This window comes from Macaca fascicularis, chromosome 3 (assembly GCF_037993035.2).
Source record: "Macaca fascicularis isolate 582-1 chromosome 3, T2T-MFA8v1.1".
NCBI lineage: Eukaryota > Metazoa > Chordata > Mammalia > Primates > Cercopithecidae > Macaca > Macaca fascicularis.
Window position 1 is genome coordinate 184064184 of NC_088377.1, and position 16051 is coordinate 184080234.

The 16051-nt window shown below is 43.5% G+C and overlaps 1 long non-coding RNA gene and 2 gene segments (V, D, J or C); 2 read left to right on the plus strand and 1 right to left on the minus strand.

The window, feature by feature from the left end:
* Positions 1-7507: 7507 nt before the first annotated feature.
* Positions 7508-8843, plus strand: LOC102144767 (probable non-functional T cell receptor beta variable 7-3). The segment is given in 2 exon segments: positions 7508-7575; positions 7690-8843. Coding segments are annotated over 2 exon segments (357 nt in total).
* A 3446-nt stretch (positions 8844-12289) lies between these two features.
* On the minus strand, positions 12290-15704 carry LOC141409942 (uncharacterized). Its single transcript, XR_012432950.1, has 3 exons — positions 15185-15704; positions 12674-12768; positions 12290-12420 (listed from the first exon to the last, which is right to left on the minus strand). It is a non-coding gene; the product is annotated as an uncharacterized lncRNA (long non-coding RNA).
* LOC107129312 (T cell receptor beta variable 9-like) lies at positions 14957-15757 on the plus strand. The segment is given in 2 exon segments: positions 14957-15269; positions 15402-15757. Coding segments are annotated over 2 exon segments (654 nt in total).
* Positions 15758-16051: the final 294 nt, after the last annotated feature.

Here is a 16051-nt window from a genome sequence, read left to right on the forward strand (position 1 = left end):
AAATGCCAGAAACATTCCTGCACCACTCAGGAAATTACCGTGAGGGGGGTGCTGCCAGACAGAGGGGTTCAGGCCCTGCAGAGTTGACAGGACTTTCCCAGGCACTCTCTGCTGTTTCTACACGTGATCTGCTTTAATGCCCACTGATATCAGGCAAGGTCAATATTATATTACCTGTTTATACATATGAGTGGAAGCAGGTGTCCCTGGTCTCATGTTTAGTAACTGGCTGTAGTCGGTTCCTCCGACACCTCTGCACGCGCCCCTCCTCTGTACATCTGTCCTCTCCTCTGACTTCCTCATTTCAGATCCCCGCTAGCAGGAGGGGAAGGTCATGTCTCATATGTGGTCATTAAAACCTCTTTCCCGACAAGCCCAAGGAACTTCCTCATCAAGCATCTACATTCATCCTTCATTGTAGGAAAGAAAAAGAAATAAAATTTTCTGCACTGTGGACTTTCTGTAACTGATGTAATATACCTTGAGGGAAATGAGCATGAATAGTTATTATTCATTCATTCATTAATCTTATTCTTTTATTCAATAAACTTTTTGAGGATCCTTCTTTGTATAAGGTATTCTGTAACTTAAAATTGAAAAGAAAAACAAATTAAGTGGAAAAAATGTTTCATGCTTTTTAGAGCATTAAGGCTTGCATTTATTTTTTAAATGGTTTTCTTTATTAAAAATAATTTACTGATTTCTAAATTATACAAATTTACTTTTTTCCTCTTTCTCTGGCTAACTAGTCGCATTTTAGACAGTCATTTAATTTAATTGTGGTAAGAATATATAATATGAAATATATCTTTTAAACAGATTTTTGTATGTACAATACAGTATTGTAATCTACGGGCAAAAGGTTGTACAGCAATCCCTAGATCTTATTCATCCTGCTTAACTGAAATTGTATACCATTGACAGCAACTCTCCATTTACTCCAATGCCCGCCCTTGGAAATTACCTTCAACTTTGCTTCCATTACTTTGATTATTTAGGTTCCGTCATATAAGCAGAATCATGTGGTATTTGCCTTTCTGTGCCTGGCCTATTCACTTAGTGTACTGTCCTGTAGGTTTATCCACAGTGTCATATATGGCTGGATTTTCCTCTTTTTAAAGTTTAAAAAACTTCATTGTATGCATATAACATGTTTAAGGTCTAAAGTATAAAATGTGTCATATTTGACTGTTTCTATGAAACCGTCTGTCACATGACTGGCAGTCATTTGCAGAACTGCAAACACTGAGTACATTGATGCATGTTCACAGTTCAATTCTGCTTCATGGAGAAGACTTTGAAAAAATACTAATCTAATCATTTATTATTATTTTAGTATATACAAAATAGAAAGCCTTCATTAGGAAAAGTTCAATTAATTAGAAATTCAAGTACAAGAAAACAACTTAACATGCAAACACTATTCTCATTTTACAAGTAGAGGAATTGCCCATAGTTTAAATTACTCAACCAAACTAAGTAGAAATTAGGATGCAATACTGGGGCTCTAACCCTGGTCTATCAAAGCCCTGTGTTTTACAGCCATATACTATAATCTATTTCATAACAAACGATGCTTATCTTCAAAAAAATTTGAATGTTATCCCTTAGGTCCCTTTCAGACCTGCTGGCTCTAATAACATCATAGACAGAGATCAGTTTACCCTGGAGAGAGGGGTGGCAGGAAACAACTATGAATGGGCGCCATGACATCAAACCCGACTACCATTCTAGCACCAGCTCCTCAAGACCCGAGGCCAGTTCTTGACAGATTTGGCTTAGTTTGTTTACTGTTTTTGTTTTTTATGTTTTGTTTTGTTTTTGTTGTTGTTGTTGTTGTTTTTGTTTTAATCTATGAAATGAGACTGCTACTGTCCATCTGCAGAACTGTATACAAAATTTGATAGCATGAAATATCTAGCATGTAGCAGAAATCTAGATATTAGGTTGGTGCAAAACTAATTGAGGTTTTTGCCATTACTTTTAGTTTTAATGGCAAGAACTGCAATACTTTTGCACCAACATAATAGTTTGATTTCCTTTGATAATCTCAGATAGCCTCTTTCACCATGACAATGTGCAAAGGCAGATACGGACTTATTATAACTAGAAATCTTAGGTTGAGGATTCAGAAGTCACAGAAATAAAATATACATTTCCTCTGATGATTTATTTGATGAAATTAACTAATTAACTAAAGAATGCAGTATGGATCCCTCTTGAGGCATTTAGAAATCAATGTTATTGATATATGTTATACAATGTAAACGTTATACATTTTAAATGAACATATCAGTGATTTTTGAGCAATATATATGTACATGCCCTTATAATCCCCACCCTTATTAAAATGTAGAATATCTCCATCACCCAGAAAGTTCCCTCAAACACCTCTGCAATGCCTATCTTGGTCCCAGAAAACCAATGATGTAACTTCTATCACTGGAGAGTAGTTTTGTTCACAAATATTTTTAATGTTAATTTAAAACCCCTACCGATCAATCCTCTTGAATACATAGCGAAATAATCAAAGCAGGGAGGAGTTTCTGGGAGGTTTTATGGTTTTAGAAGGGGTTGAAACCATGAGAGCTACCTTGATCCATAGTAGGGACAATTCTATCTGGAAATGGACGTTGTACCAAAGTAACCTCAAAAGGTCTTTTCAGTTGGTAGAAGCTGATTCAACAAAATTTATTTATTCATTTTCATTCATTTCTTTTCTTCTCCATTCATTAACTCAAATTATTTAATAATGATATCCTGATAAAAGTTATCTCCAAGGAAATTATTTTGAGTTCTCGTAGGACACGCATGCAGCTGGTTTTGTGTTCACACGCTGAGCACACTGCGGTCGAGCAAACAATGCTAATGGCGACTTCGTTGAAAGATGATGTTACAATGGGAGAAGCGTTCTTTTCGCCTTAACCCCAGATGTTTAACTTATAAATCCTGAGCCTTCAGCTAGAATTTATCTTCCTGTTCTGGCCCTGTCCTGGGCACCAGGATCCTGAGCTGTTTCTGTCTCTTGAACCACAGGAGTCCTGGGCACACACGTGAAACCCACTAATGGGCTTGTTGGATCCCAGCTGTGGCTTTCAGCACCAGGTGGCCCTTAGCTGTGACTTTAATTTCTGTGTCCTTCACTACTAAGCCCCATAGATGCTGAATGACCAGACCTTGGTCATGCCTTGTGCTGAAAGGAAACCAGCAGAGGGGGAGGTGAGCAGAGTGTGAAAATCATGTATTTACAACCAGCAACATGACTTACTGGCAGGTCCTTTGTTCAAACACTATTAAGAATTTAAAAATCATGACAGCAGAGTGATAAACCAAGTGTGGGGTCCTTCTGAATGCGGGGCTCTGAACACCAAATATACAGTTTTTGAGCTCGTTTTCATTTATTACTAAATTAATGGCCGGAATCCTGCGTGAAGGGATATCCCCTATGAGGCATGACACCTCAGATAAAACCAGAGCATTCTTCCTTACCTTGAAGTCTGCTGCCTCTTGCCAAGTCCCTCACTCATCAGGACACCTTTGTGTTCACAGTCTTCAGCAGTGCTGTGTGGCCACCATTGTCCACACAGAGAGGGCAGTCAGCAGCGTGAGGTGGTTCTGCCTGCTGTGGTCTCACCCCAGGAACAGAAAGCAAGAACTCTGGATGGAGGTGAAGGTGCCCAGCTGGGCTTGTCAGGAGTCCCATCTGTCAGTGAATTGACAAGAACAGAGCAAAACGACTCCTCCAATGTTGATGAGCCTGCCCCTGGGATTTGGAAACTTGATAACAGAGGAAACCAATATAGACACAGGACTTTAACAGGATTATGGTCAATTAAGCAAATTAGAAAAGGATACTTGAAGGAGTATTTGGGACACAGGAATCAAAAACACCAGGGAGACATGAGGAGTTTCCCTAAGACTCTAGACTACAGCAATACATAGATAACTAACACCAGAATATTAATGGGGAATTATATCATTGCAGGAATAAAATTTACATTGAATTACAAGCTGTTTGCATCAAGGTCAAGAAAAACTTGTAAGGCTTATGTCAAGAAGCATTCTTCCCATCAAAACTTCAGTGGTGCATTTATTTTGGATTTGACCCTCTGGGGAAGGGGCATGGCCTCTTTCGACAGGAAGGTTCTGGGGACCAGGCGGAGAGAATGAGGTCTCAGGATGACTTCCTTGAGAGCCCTGTTCCCCTTTAATCAACACACAGACCCAGAAGACCCCTCCATCCTGTAGCACCTGCCATGAGCATCAGGCTCCTGTGCTGTGTGCCCTTTTCTCTCCTGTGGGCAGGTAAGTCCTGGGCAGGGCCCCTGTGTGGATTTCAAGACCCGGACTCAATCATGTCCTTGGCAGAGTTCTCAGCACTGGGAATCTTGGAAGCCCAGTGGGTCCCAGGCAGTGTGAGCCTCAGTCTGTGCCAGGTGCCTCTGCAGGCAGTCCCAGCCAGGCCTGGACTGGTCCCAGAGCCTCAGATGTCTCTGTTTTTGCTCTCTGGTCTTTCCTCCAAGCTCTCTTTTTGGGATGGGACCAGCGCTTTCGCAGCTCTTACTTTTCTGCTCATCATCCTGAGTACGAGGCTCCCAGGATGGAACAGGATTTGTATTTCAAATCCGTCTAGACTCCCATCTCTCTCTCTGGGGACCACATTGCTTCCTCTCTCCAGGGTTTTCCCCAGTCCCCACTCTCACGTGGTCTTACCTGTGGCCCGCCTTTCCCATTTGAGCAGTCCCCCCCGAAGGGCCTTGTTGGGCCTCTCCGCAACACCTCCCCTCCCCTTCTACTGCAGCCATGAGGCTGCCTCTTCTGTGCCTCCTTCCTTCCCATCACAGAGACCTCAAAGGCCATTTCCTCCACCCTGGGCTAGTGCCTTCCTTTCTGCAGTGGTCAGCTTCTACCTGCATTTCTGATCTCAGCGTGATCAGCCCTCCTACTGGAAGCACCCCCTCAACTCTCAGCTGAGGTCAAATTTCAATTTCCCTCTCATAAGCTCTCATGGAATCATGTGCCTGTTAGTAAAGTTCAGCACAGTTGCAATTTTTCCTTGCAACTTGTCTTACTCGTTTTGTGCTCCACTTAATTTTAAACTTTATGAGGGTGAAGGCTGATCTTGTTGCATTCACCACCAGCAGTGCCTGGCAGGCAGGGAGTCCTCATTCATTTCACAGAGACTGGATGAGTGAGTGACAGGTGAGTGAGTGATGAGTGGGTGAATGAGCCAATAACAGGAACACACTCGATTCATTGTACCCTGTCAGAGATCTAGAGTTAACTTTGCCTGAGACGCTGTGCTATGAGCTCATCAAGGGGTACTCACTTGTTGAACAAGCATAGGACCATGTACCGTGCAAGCCAGTTTGTCAGTCTGGGAATTTCCAATTTAAAATATGTGTTCTTCAAGCTGAATGAGGGTAAACTGTCTGTATATAATTCTAATATCTAAGCTATTTCTTAAAGTTTTGGGTTAGGAACAAAAGCAAAACCCCGAAGAGGGCACATTTGTAGATTTAGGATTTTAAAAATATATGTATATTGTTTTCTCTTGGAAGAACAGGATGGGAACAGCCTTATAGTTGCTAATTTGTGGAGAAGGTATCATGTAAAAGTAAGAGAAAATCAGAATTGTGTTCTAGAGGGTACATTGTGGCTGTCCTGAGAGCATGTTCCCCAGGAACCCAAACCATGAGAGTGTTTAGCAATCCACAGTGCAACAGACAATTCTCGGCCCCATGAATTTGGCGGTAAGACTGGAGACAGTTGGAAAAACTATGGAGTCTTGAAGTTCTTCACTCTCAGTGCAGGCCTCTCTTGAATGCCATAGATTAATGTCAGATAAATATGCTTCTACTGTTAAGACTATTAAAACAAGAACCAGTGAAGACAAGTGAGCAGAAACAATTAGCAATTGAAGTGTATGAAGACAAGAAATCTTTACCATTAAAATATATGAAAGTCTGTATAACTATATTTAAAGGGAATTGAAATGTGAACAAGAAAAAGGAGACTGCCAGAAACCATCAAGGTAACATTAAAAAATAATCAAATTCAATATAGAAATGATTAAGATTATCACTGAAAACAAAATGGAAATGAAGAAAAGATGAAATGCTTCTAAGAGATTATTAGTGATGTCAAGGACAAAGCTGAAGAAGTTACATAGAATGCGGCACTGAATATTAAATATGTAACCTGAGAGAGAGCTTACGGGTGGTTTCCAGCACAGTAGAATATATAATTTTTAATTATATGTTTATTTATATATAACATATAAATATATATTATTTATATTTATAAAATTTATATTTAATATAATTATTGATTATAATGAATTTAATATAAATATAATTGATTTAATATAAATATTAATTATAATTAATATAATATATAATATTATACATATAAATATATATAATATATATTTATATAATATATATTTATATAATATATATTTATATTTATATATTTATATAATATATATTTATATGTATAATATATTTTTATATGTATAATATATAAATAAATATGTAATTAAAATTATATATTATGTAAACATATATTTCCCGTTTTTCTTATAGATAATTGAAGTTTCAGAAAAAGAAAGTAGAGGGAATAAGTGATCACGATGAGACACTAGCTGAGAATTTTCCAGGGGTGTTTCAGGACCTAAATTCTCAGTTTCAAGAATTCAAGTGAATATGAAATAAGATAAATGTTTATATTATAGTGAGATTGTGGAACACAAGTGACAAAGAGAAGATTCTAAAAGCAGTCCCAAAGAAAAGATAAATCTCTCCTGGTGGAATAGACTGAAAAGATCAATGAAAGTCAAGAAAGAGGATCAAAAATAACCATTTAGTGAGAATTATGATCCCCATTCATTAAATACTGAGATGGAGGAAAATATATTTACAAATGGAAAAATAAAAAAAAAAAAGACTATGAGTTTTCCAATAAGTTATCTTTTTTGAATTATAGCCAACAAAGGTGGGAAGTAGTCCCAGAAGAAAGGCATGAGGTGCAGCTGGTGAGGGAACCCATGTGATGGGGCAGTCCTGTTGGGCACGTGTGACTCGGGGGATGGAGGAGGCTAGGGCATGAATGGGATGGTACAGGGGACCCTGACTTGCAGAAAAGGCAATGAGCTCACCCCTTGGTGCCTTGTGTTGGGGACGCTGATGGCACATCCTAGAAAACATGCCCAGCAGACAGAGGCGCGGCTGTGGGGTGAGGAGATGAACTCAGAGATGCAGCATGAGGCCTCTAGCTCCAGACAGCTCTGGAGAACAAAGTGAAGACCGATGCATTTATGTTGTTTAAAAGGAGCTAATAAATATCTAAAGAGTCATCTAAGTGTGTTCTAATATAAATCCTGTGTTCCTGAGATTGTGGGGATTGAGAGAGGAAGTGATGTCACTGTGGGAACTGCTCTGTGGGGACAGGGACGTCCCTCTTCCTCTGCTCCTGCTCACAATGACTCTGATCTGGCAAAGCTCCCATCCTGCCCTGACTCTGCCATGGGCACCAGGCTCCTCTGCTGGGCAGCCCTGTGCCTCCTGGGGGCAGGTGAGTCCTCAGACACCAACCAGCCTCATTGTGTGTGTGTTTGTGTGAATGTGTATATGTGTGAGATGAGTACAACTGCTTTCTTCATTCTGTTTTCAACTTGTGTCTCCACAGATCACACAGGTGCTGGAGTTTCCCAGTCCCCCAGTAACAAGGTCACAGAGAAGGGAAAGGATGTAGTGCTCAGGTGTGATCCAATTTCAGGTCATGCTGTCCTTTACTGGTACCGACAGAACCTGGGGCAGGGCCTAGAGTTTCTAATTTACTTCCAAGGCACGGGTGCAGCAGATGACTCAGGGCTGCGCAGTGATCGGGTCTCTGCAACACGGCCTGAAGGATCCTTCTCTACTCTGAAGATCCAACACACAGAGCAGGGGGACTCAGCCATGTACTTCTGTGCCAGCAGCTTAACCACAGCATGACACAATCGCCTCTTTCCTGCTCACAAACCTCCTCCTCTCTCTCCTTGCTTCCTTATGATACTATTTTGCATCCTCATCTCACAACGCTCCTCTGCCTCTTCCAGAATCATTGCTTGCATGTCTGCTGCTCAGATCAGCAGATGTGCGTTGTACACGTTAATCATTTTCTGTGGAAGGCCCTTTGCTGGTCTTCATTATCCATCCTTATTTTCCACGTTGGATACTGCTCCCTTCAAGATTACTTGTTGCCTGCAAGGGATCCTACTTTTTACATTCAAATTTTACTTCTCATTAATACATATTTGATGCTGTCTTGAAGGTAATCTCATTATCGTCCCAATCTTCTGCTAATCTTTATTTTCATGGTAACATTGACTGTTATTTTGGGGGACATGTATTTCATCTTTGGTAATGGAAATGAAATAACTATGCACTTCAATTCCTCTATGTTCCTCCTACTTCAGAGTAAATCCAATTTTCTTCCATTCCTCCCATTCTATCCCGCTCCCTTTATATGATAGTTTTAAGGGAGAAAATATCAGTTAGACTCTAATGGCTGCTATGTGATAAGAGTTATTTTGAATGAGGGTGGGATATTCAGCTTTGAGAAAAGCCATAGTCAGGGTTAGAACCAGTGTTGGAATCAGGGTTTAGGGAGATTGCTCATAAAACCTGCAGGATGGCACTTCTAGAATAGTCTCCCAGCTCACTCTGCAGACACTTCCCAGCACCCCTTGGGCCATTGCAGAAGCAATGATGAAACTTAACTTACTGGCCACAAGATGGCACTGTGGTCCACTGGGATCTAAGGGGCTCTGGGGACAGCCTGGGAGAGCAGCCTAGGAGGGGAAGGGTTAAGAAAAATTAAGGCTGGGATTCAATATTATGCAAATGTTGCAACAGTTTACAGTTATTGCTAGGCTACCTACAGCTATGCAAGATTCAGGAAATACCTCTAATCTTTAATGAGATCCACAGTTGAAGAATTCTGGCCGGCAACCTTGGTGTCAGGGGCAGGTGCAGACAGAGGAGCAACTGCCTCAAAGGAACATGGGGAGGCGAGGGGCGGGCTGTGCCCTAAGCCCAGTGTGTCTCTGCTGCACCCTATCTTCCCTGCAGGCCTCGCCGGGCAACAGCCTTCATGAGAGGAGGTGGATCCTGCCTGAGACCAGTCAGAACACCCTGGACAGCTGGACTCCTAAGGCATGGGGGATGACACCACAGGCCCACCAGACTGTTCCCTAGAGAGGGGCCTCCAAGCCCCAGCTCACAGTCCTGAGGATCAGGGCACTTAATTGGGAGAGCCCCTCCTCACTCTAACCCTGTCATGAACCCCAAACTCTTCTGCATGACCCTTTGTCTCCTGGGAGCATATGAGTCCTGGAAACAGCTGCAAAACCCTGTCATGGGTTTGCAATGTCTGGGCTCCAAGCCTTTTTTCCTCTTTCCTCTGAAGAGTCCCCCTACCTCTTAACTCTTGTCTTCACTTTCCATCTGCCTCTCCAGCAGACTCTGTTGATGCTGGGATCACCCAGACACCAAGATACTACATTATACAGACAGGAAAGAGATGATCCTGGAATGTGCTCAGGTTAGGAACCATTATTCAATGTTCTGATATCGACAAGACCCAGGACAGAGGCTGAAATTGATCCGTTATTCAGGTAGTGGTGGCAGCAGGACCAAAGTTGATGTCACAGAAGGGTACAGTGTCTCTGGAAACAAGCCTGAGCATTTCCCCTGAGCCTGGCATCCACCAGCACCAGCCGGACTTCTCTGTACCTCTGCGGCAGTGCATCCACAGCCCTGTACAGCCAGCTGCTCTCTGCACCAAAAGGGCAGCCACAGGTTGGAGGTGGGTACTCCTTACGGAAGGCCCTGCCTCAACCAGAAGAAAAAGCTGCCCTTTCTGAAGCTCTTCCCAGACTTCCCAGCAATGGGATCTCATTCTATGTGTGCTCCTGAAGCATGAAACTTAGAGTGAGCTGGGGTCTATCACTGTAGTGGGGATGTGTAAATGCAAACAACATAACGCTATTTTCCTCAATTTGGAATATTCTGGGAATTGTACAAAGGAACAGTAGCTTCCAACATGAAATTCATATTTCACTTTATTTTCAAGGGAGAAGAAGAAAGCAGAAAGCAACTGGGAAGCTTTGGCCTGCTTGAGTGATTTGGGATTCTCATATAGTACACATAACATCACCTTGGCTTTGGTTCCTTTGGATACCGAGCGTGTGTTCTCTGGAGGACAAGAAAATCCGATTTTTTCTTTATAAAGTTACAAACACACAAGTGAACAATCCACTTAGTGACAATGTTAATAGATGCAACAAACTCTGCCATTAGACCTGAAAATAATCAGCTAGTAGAATTATAAAAAAGATTGTAAGCCTCTCACTTAAGTACCTGTTTGAGTTCCTCTGAGGATAGATGAAGGAAGGAAATTAATTCTTACCGTCACTGTGACTTGGATTAGAATCAGTGAGTCCCTTAACTTGTTTTTCTTGTAAAATATTATAAAATAATATAGAACACGCATTTCATTTTCCTTTAGCCTGTCGTCCTCTTTAGCATCCCCAGGGAGAATCCCATATCCCGGTGCAAGACTTCTTATGTTGGGATCCATTAACTGAAGGACTGGGAGGACCATAGCTGGGTTTCACGGGAAATACATGCCTCATGTGCAGAGAACCCCATATGTCTCTTCTCTGCCCAATGTCCCCCTGTGAGGCTGCCAAGAGGGGAGAGTGCTGGGTCACCCAGGACCCCCCTCTCAAAAAGAGGAGTGGGCTGCTTGCTTGGCAGAAAAAAAAAAATCACCAATTGGCCAATCTGCTGAAAACCAATATGAAAGGCTAATATGTGAGACCGATGAACGCCCAATTTCTCAAATTATTAAATTTATAACAGTTCATGGTTCTTGGTATGACTTCAACAGCGAGTGAGCGTTTTTTTCTTTGTCTATAGCTTTCTTTCAGCCATTGATCCTCGGTTGTGTCTTAGCCTCTTATCAGCCCAGCTCATTTTGATACTAAATTTGGCTGTTGTATATCTCAGCAAGAAGCACGTCTCACATTCTCCGTATTTTATGTGGTCATGAGTGTGTTCCTGTCTTATTCTTATTTTATATGATGCATTTCTAAATTGGACGGTACAGAATACAAGCATCTATTTGTATAGGACTCCCGTCTTTTATGGGGATAGGTCAGAGTAGGTGAGCGTGCACCGTGAGTCTCTGCTGGGATCTCTTTGGATTCTATGTCCACTGTCACATGGTTTATTGTCATATGCATATTTCTCATGGTTCTCCTGACTCAGCAACGCTCATTGCAGGATGTTAGAAATCTTATTACTTCTAATGGCAGAATGTTAGAAATTGTGTTAACTCTTAAGGCAAAATAAAATATCCCAGACTTGCTTTTCCATTGCTCTTTCTATTACTTGTGGTCCTGGAGATATCAAGGAGGGACAAAAAGGAGTATTTGCAAAGGTGTCGCAGGGTTAAGGGAACCCAGTAAGAGAAGCAGAAGTAGCCTAGGAATAGCAGAATCTGTGGCTCTTACTCACATTGGCCTGAAATTAGTAGGAGAGGATGTGGATCCCAAAGCATCTGGTACTGTAGCTTTAAGGCAAGGCTGCCTATAAGGTGCTATGGCCTTTGGTAGGGAAGAGTAACCAATATAAAATAACGAAGCAAGAGGAGAACCAGGGCATAGACAAATCAGAACAAGTGGTGACCCTACCTCCGTCTGCTCTCCTGACATTGTCTCCCATTAGCCAAACTCACTCTGGAGTTAGAGAAGAAGGGAGCCAGTTAACATAATACACTGGGGTCAGCCTCTGAAGGCAGGGTGGATCTGGAGAAATTAACATAAATTATCCAGATCACTATGCATAAGATGGCCTTGAGGGTGCTGAATCCCAAACTGGCTGGCTAGGTCTGTTCTGTGAGCTGATAAAGCCCGAGTGTTATTTCTGGGGAATCTGTACTCTTAATTTACAGACAACCCAGGTCTGCTTTGGATCTGATCAGATAGACTAAATCTTGGGGACTTTGTACCACTGGCCACTCAAGGGAGGGGCTGGAAATGTTATCTGAAGACGAAAAAAGAGAACCAGAAAATTTGGTTGAATCTAACATCAGAGAGATGACCTTAGGACAGCCAGGAAGAACTGGAACATGAAGGTTTAATCACAGGCTCTTCACCCTCTGCTGATGGGCAGTGTGTGAGTTTCAGCATGGAGCACCGCAGCACTAGGTGGGAGGAGGGTGAGAGGGCGATGGGGCAGCCTGGGAGCTGGAGCAGTGTAGGCAGAGGAGCAACTGTCTCGTCACAGAAGCTTCTGCCTTCACCCAACCCTTCTGCTCTGCAGGGCAGGGAGAGAGTTTGGGTTGTGGGGAGCACTGGACTCAGGAAGCCTGTAGGGGGAGGACACAGGACAGTGACATCACAAGATACTCCTTGCATCAGCAAAATCAAGGCCCAGAACTCACTCAGCTCTTCCCCAGGAGGACCAAGCCCTGCATTAGGTGCAGTGCTGCCTGCCCTTCTGTGCCATGGGCCCCGGGCTCCTCTGCTGGGCGCTGCTCTGTCTCCTGGGAGCAGGTGAGTCCTGTGCACTGGACAGCAGCCCCATTCTCAGCCTTCCCACCCCTGTGTCCTCCACTTTACCTTGGGGAGGGCCTCCAGGCTGTCTCCTGGCTCATCCTCCATCTGCTTTTCCCACAGGCTCAGTGGACACTGGAGTCACCCAAAGTCCCACACACCTGATCAAAACGAGAGGACAGCAAGTGACTCTTGAGATGCTCTCCTATCTCTGGGCACAACACTGTGTCCTGGTACCAACAGGCCCCTGGTCAGGGGCCCCAGTTTATCTTCGAATATGCTAATGAGTTAAGGACATCAGAAGGAAACTTCCCTCATCGATTCTCAGGGCGCCAGTTCCGTGACTATCATCACTCTGAGATGAATGTGAGTGCCTTGGAGCTGGGGGACTCGGCCCTGTATCTCTGTGCCAGCAGCTTGGCACAGCCTGGCAGAGTCACTGGAACTCTGTGCACTAATCTCTCTGCTTCCACGTACAGCAGTCTCAGACCAGACAGCTGTGAGAAAGGCTGGTGGAAACAAGGCCAGGAGGATCTGCTCAGAGGATGCTGCTGCTCCAGGAGGTTCACAGCAAAATTACCTTCTTTGTCGGATGCTGTACACTATAATGATACAGTAGCTGGCACTCTCCTTTTTAGAAAAAGAAATTCATTTTGGTGTCAGGATTGTTCGACAGATGTGTAGTATAGAAGGTAAAATCTCAAGGGTTTGCTTTATATAATTAAGGGAGAAGAAATTGAGATTTGGTTTGGAGAAATGTGAGGAGAACATGATTAAAGATTATGAAAAAATAGAAGTAGAGCTACCAGATGATAAAAATTGTGTTCTCTGCAACATAACCTGTCAAAGTTTTCAATTGCTAGAAAATATGCAGCATGGCCTTGTAATAACTGGCATCACCCCAGGGCCAGTCTAGGAGGGTCATTGCCACATAGCCTGTTGCCCCGGGGGAGGGCCCTGGAACTGGTTCCAATGTCTTCCTTCTGGACTTAGATCTCAAGTCTCAAAACAGAAGAATTCATTTCACTGCTGACGGTAAACAGATAAAGGCTCTCCCATTTCCCCAAAGATACATTCTGCTTCCATTGTATCTCTTCCTGACACTAACTACCCAGATCCATTCCCTTCTGTGACCAAACATCTCTTTGAATATTTCCTAAAACTCTGCAGCCTTTGCATTCTCTGCATTTGTGCTCAGTATTTCTATGGCCTGGAAGGACCTCTGTCTCCCAAGAAACAGCCAGACCCTGCTCATTGGTCAAGAATGGGCTCACGTTGCTTTCCTCTTCACTTCTTACCATGATATTCCCCAGCATTGTACTATACCAACATCTTTATTATTTTCATAGGAAAAGCCAAGTATTAATTAAATATATAGTGAATATTCTTTGATGTTGTGAAATGTATGTTAATTCCTGCTTATATAGCGTTCTGGAATATTACTATTATTAATATGAGGGATATTATTAACCACTAACTATTTCCTGGTTAGAGATCAAAGTCACTTCTGCGTAGTGACAGCAAATGTGAGAACCAACGGAATCTGTTTGAATTACAGCTGGCAGTGTTATTCATTTCAAATTTTTATAATTTAGAAGTAAATTTTTAAAATCTAGAAACCCTTTTCTAAAATGCACTACCTAAAATTTAGTAATAATGAATCTAAATACAACATATGAAAACATATGAGTATAATTAACTGGGATTAGCTGTGGAATATAGGGTTTCCAGGCTGGGTCTCCTTGATATCATCATGCTGTTTAATTGTATGGCCTTTATAATTCTGGCTGGTCTCTACCATCTTAACACATTATTTGCAACTATGTAACAATTGTTTATTCATAATCAAAATGTTGGCTCATGTGTCCTCCGACTCCATTGGCGAAGGGTGGATTTGAAAATCAACCCGAAATGGACTCTTTGGGAAAGCATAGAGAGGGTGTGTTAGAGGGTGAGGGTGGCAGGACTGGGGGCATCTCTGTTTCTGATTTGGACAATTTGAGCATATCGCGTCAGAAGGTATGAATCCATGAGATTGTAGACTGTTGGCCACTTGGAGGCGCTGTGGCTCCACAATACTGCAGAGAACTCAGCGGAGGGGTGGGAGAGGAGCCGAGAGAGTGGGGCTGAAGGTGATGCCTGGCTGCCTGCCGGCATCAGCGGAGTGGATGGAATTCCCTGAGCGGGGCCTGGACACATAGAGTTAAGCACAACCTCTCATTGCCTTGGAAGAGTTGGGGTGCCAGAGGCCTCAGTTTGTCTCTGCCTCTGCACAGGCAGCAGAGGGTGAACAGCCTGGGGTGGCAAGGACTGGGGAATCAGTGTCAGGGCAGGGACAGGGCGGGCAGAGGAAAGTAAGGTGTGATGTGGGCATGTGGGGACTGTGTTCAATCCTCCTCACGTTTGGCTTCTGGCCTGTACAAGACAGGAATAGTACATGGAGTAGCAGAACCTGAGGCCTGCCAAAGAGTACAGTGGGCTGGAGTGGCCTGCAGGGGAAAGTACGTCAGTGCAGTGACATCACAGGCCAATGCTCCTATCAGAAAGAAGAGAGCTTGGGAACTGCACAATACTTACTACAGAGATACCAGCCCGGAGCTGGGCGATCCTGCCATGGGCTTCAGGCTCCTCTGCTGTGTGGCCTTTTGTCTCCTGGGAGCAGGTGAGTTCTGGGCACAGCTTCAAAGTCTCCGATCTCTATTTCCTGTCCCTGAAATGCGCGCAGGCCGATGATGGCTTCAGCAGGAGGCTTTCTTCTGCGCCTTATGCTTAACTTCTGTCTTCCGACACACAGGCTCAGTGGATTCTGGAGTCACACAAACCCCAAAGCACCTGATCACAGCAATTGGACAGCAAGTGACGCTGAGATGCTCCCCTAGGTCTGGAGACCGCTCCGTGTACTGGTACCAACAGAGCCTGGGCCAGGGCCTCCAGTTCCTCATTCAGTATTATAATGGGGAAGAGAGAGCAAAAGGAAACATTCTGGAAAGATTCTCAGCACAACAGTTCGCTGACTTGCACTCTGAACTAAACCTGAGCTCTCTGGAGCTGGGGGACTCGGCGTTGTATTTCTGTGCCAGCAGCGAAGCACAGCCCTGCGTGAGCATCAGCCTTCTGTGCAATAACATTCCTGCCCCACTCAGGAAGTGACGGTGAGGGGAGGGCTGCCAGCCAGAGGGCCTCAGGCCCTGGAGAGCGGACAGGCCTTTCCCAGGCACTCTCTGGTGCTTCTGTATGAGATCTGGTTTAATGCTCACTGGAACTGTCTAAGCGAAGTATTATTTCACCTGTTTACATATCTGAGGGACAGCAGATGTCCTGGGGCTCATATTTAATAGCTAGCCGAAGTCTGTTTTTTCAACACCTCTGCACTGTCCCTCCTCACTCCGGAGATCTGTCCTTTTACCTGGTGTCCCCTTTTCATGTCCCCAAGAGCATGATGCT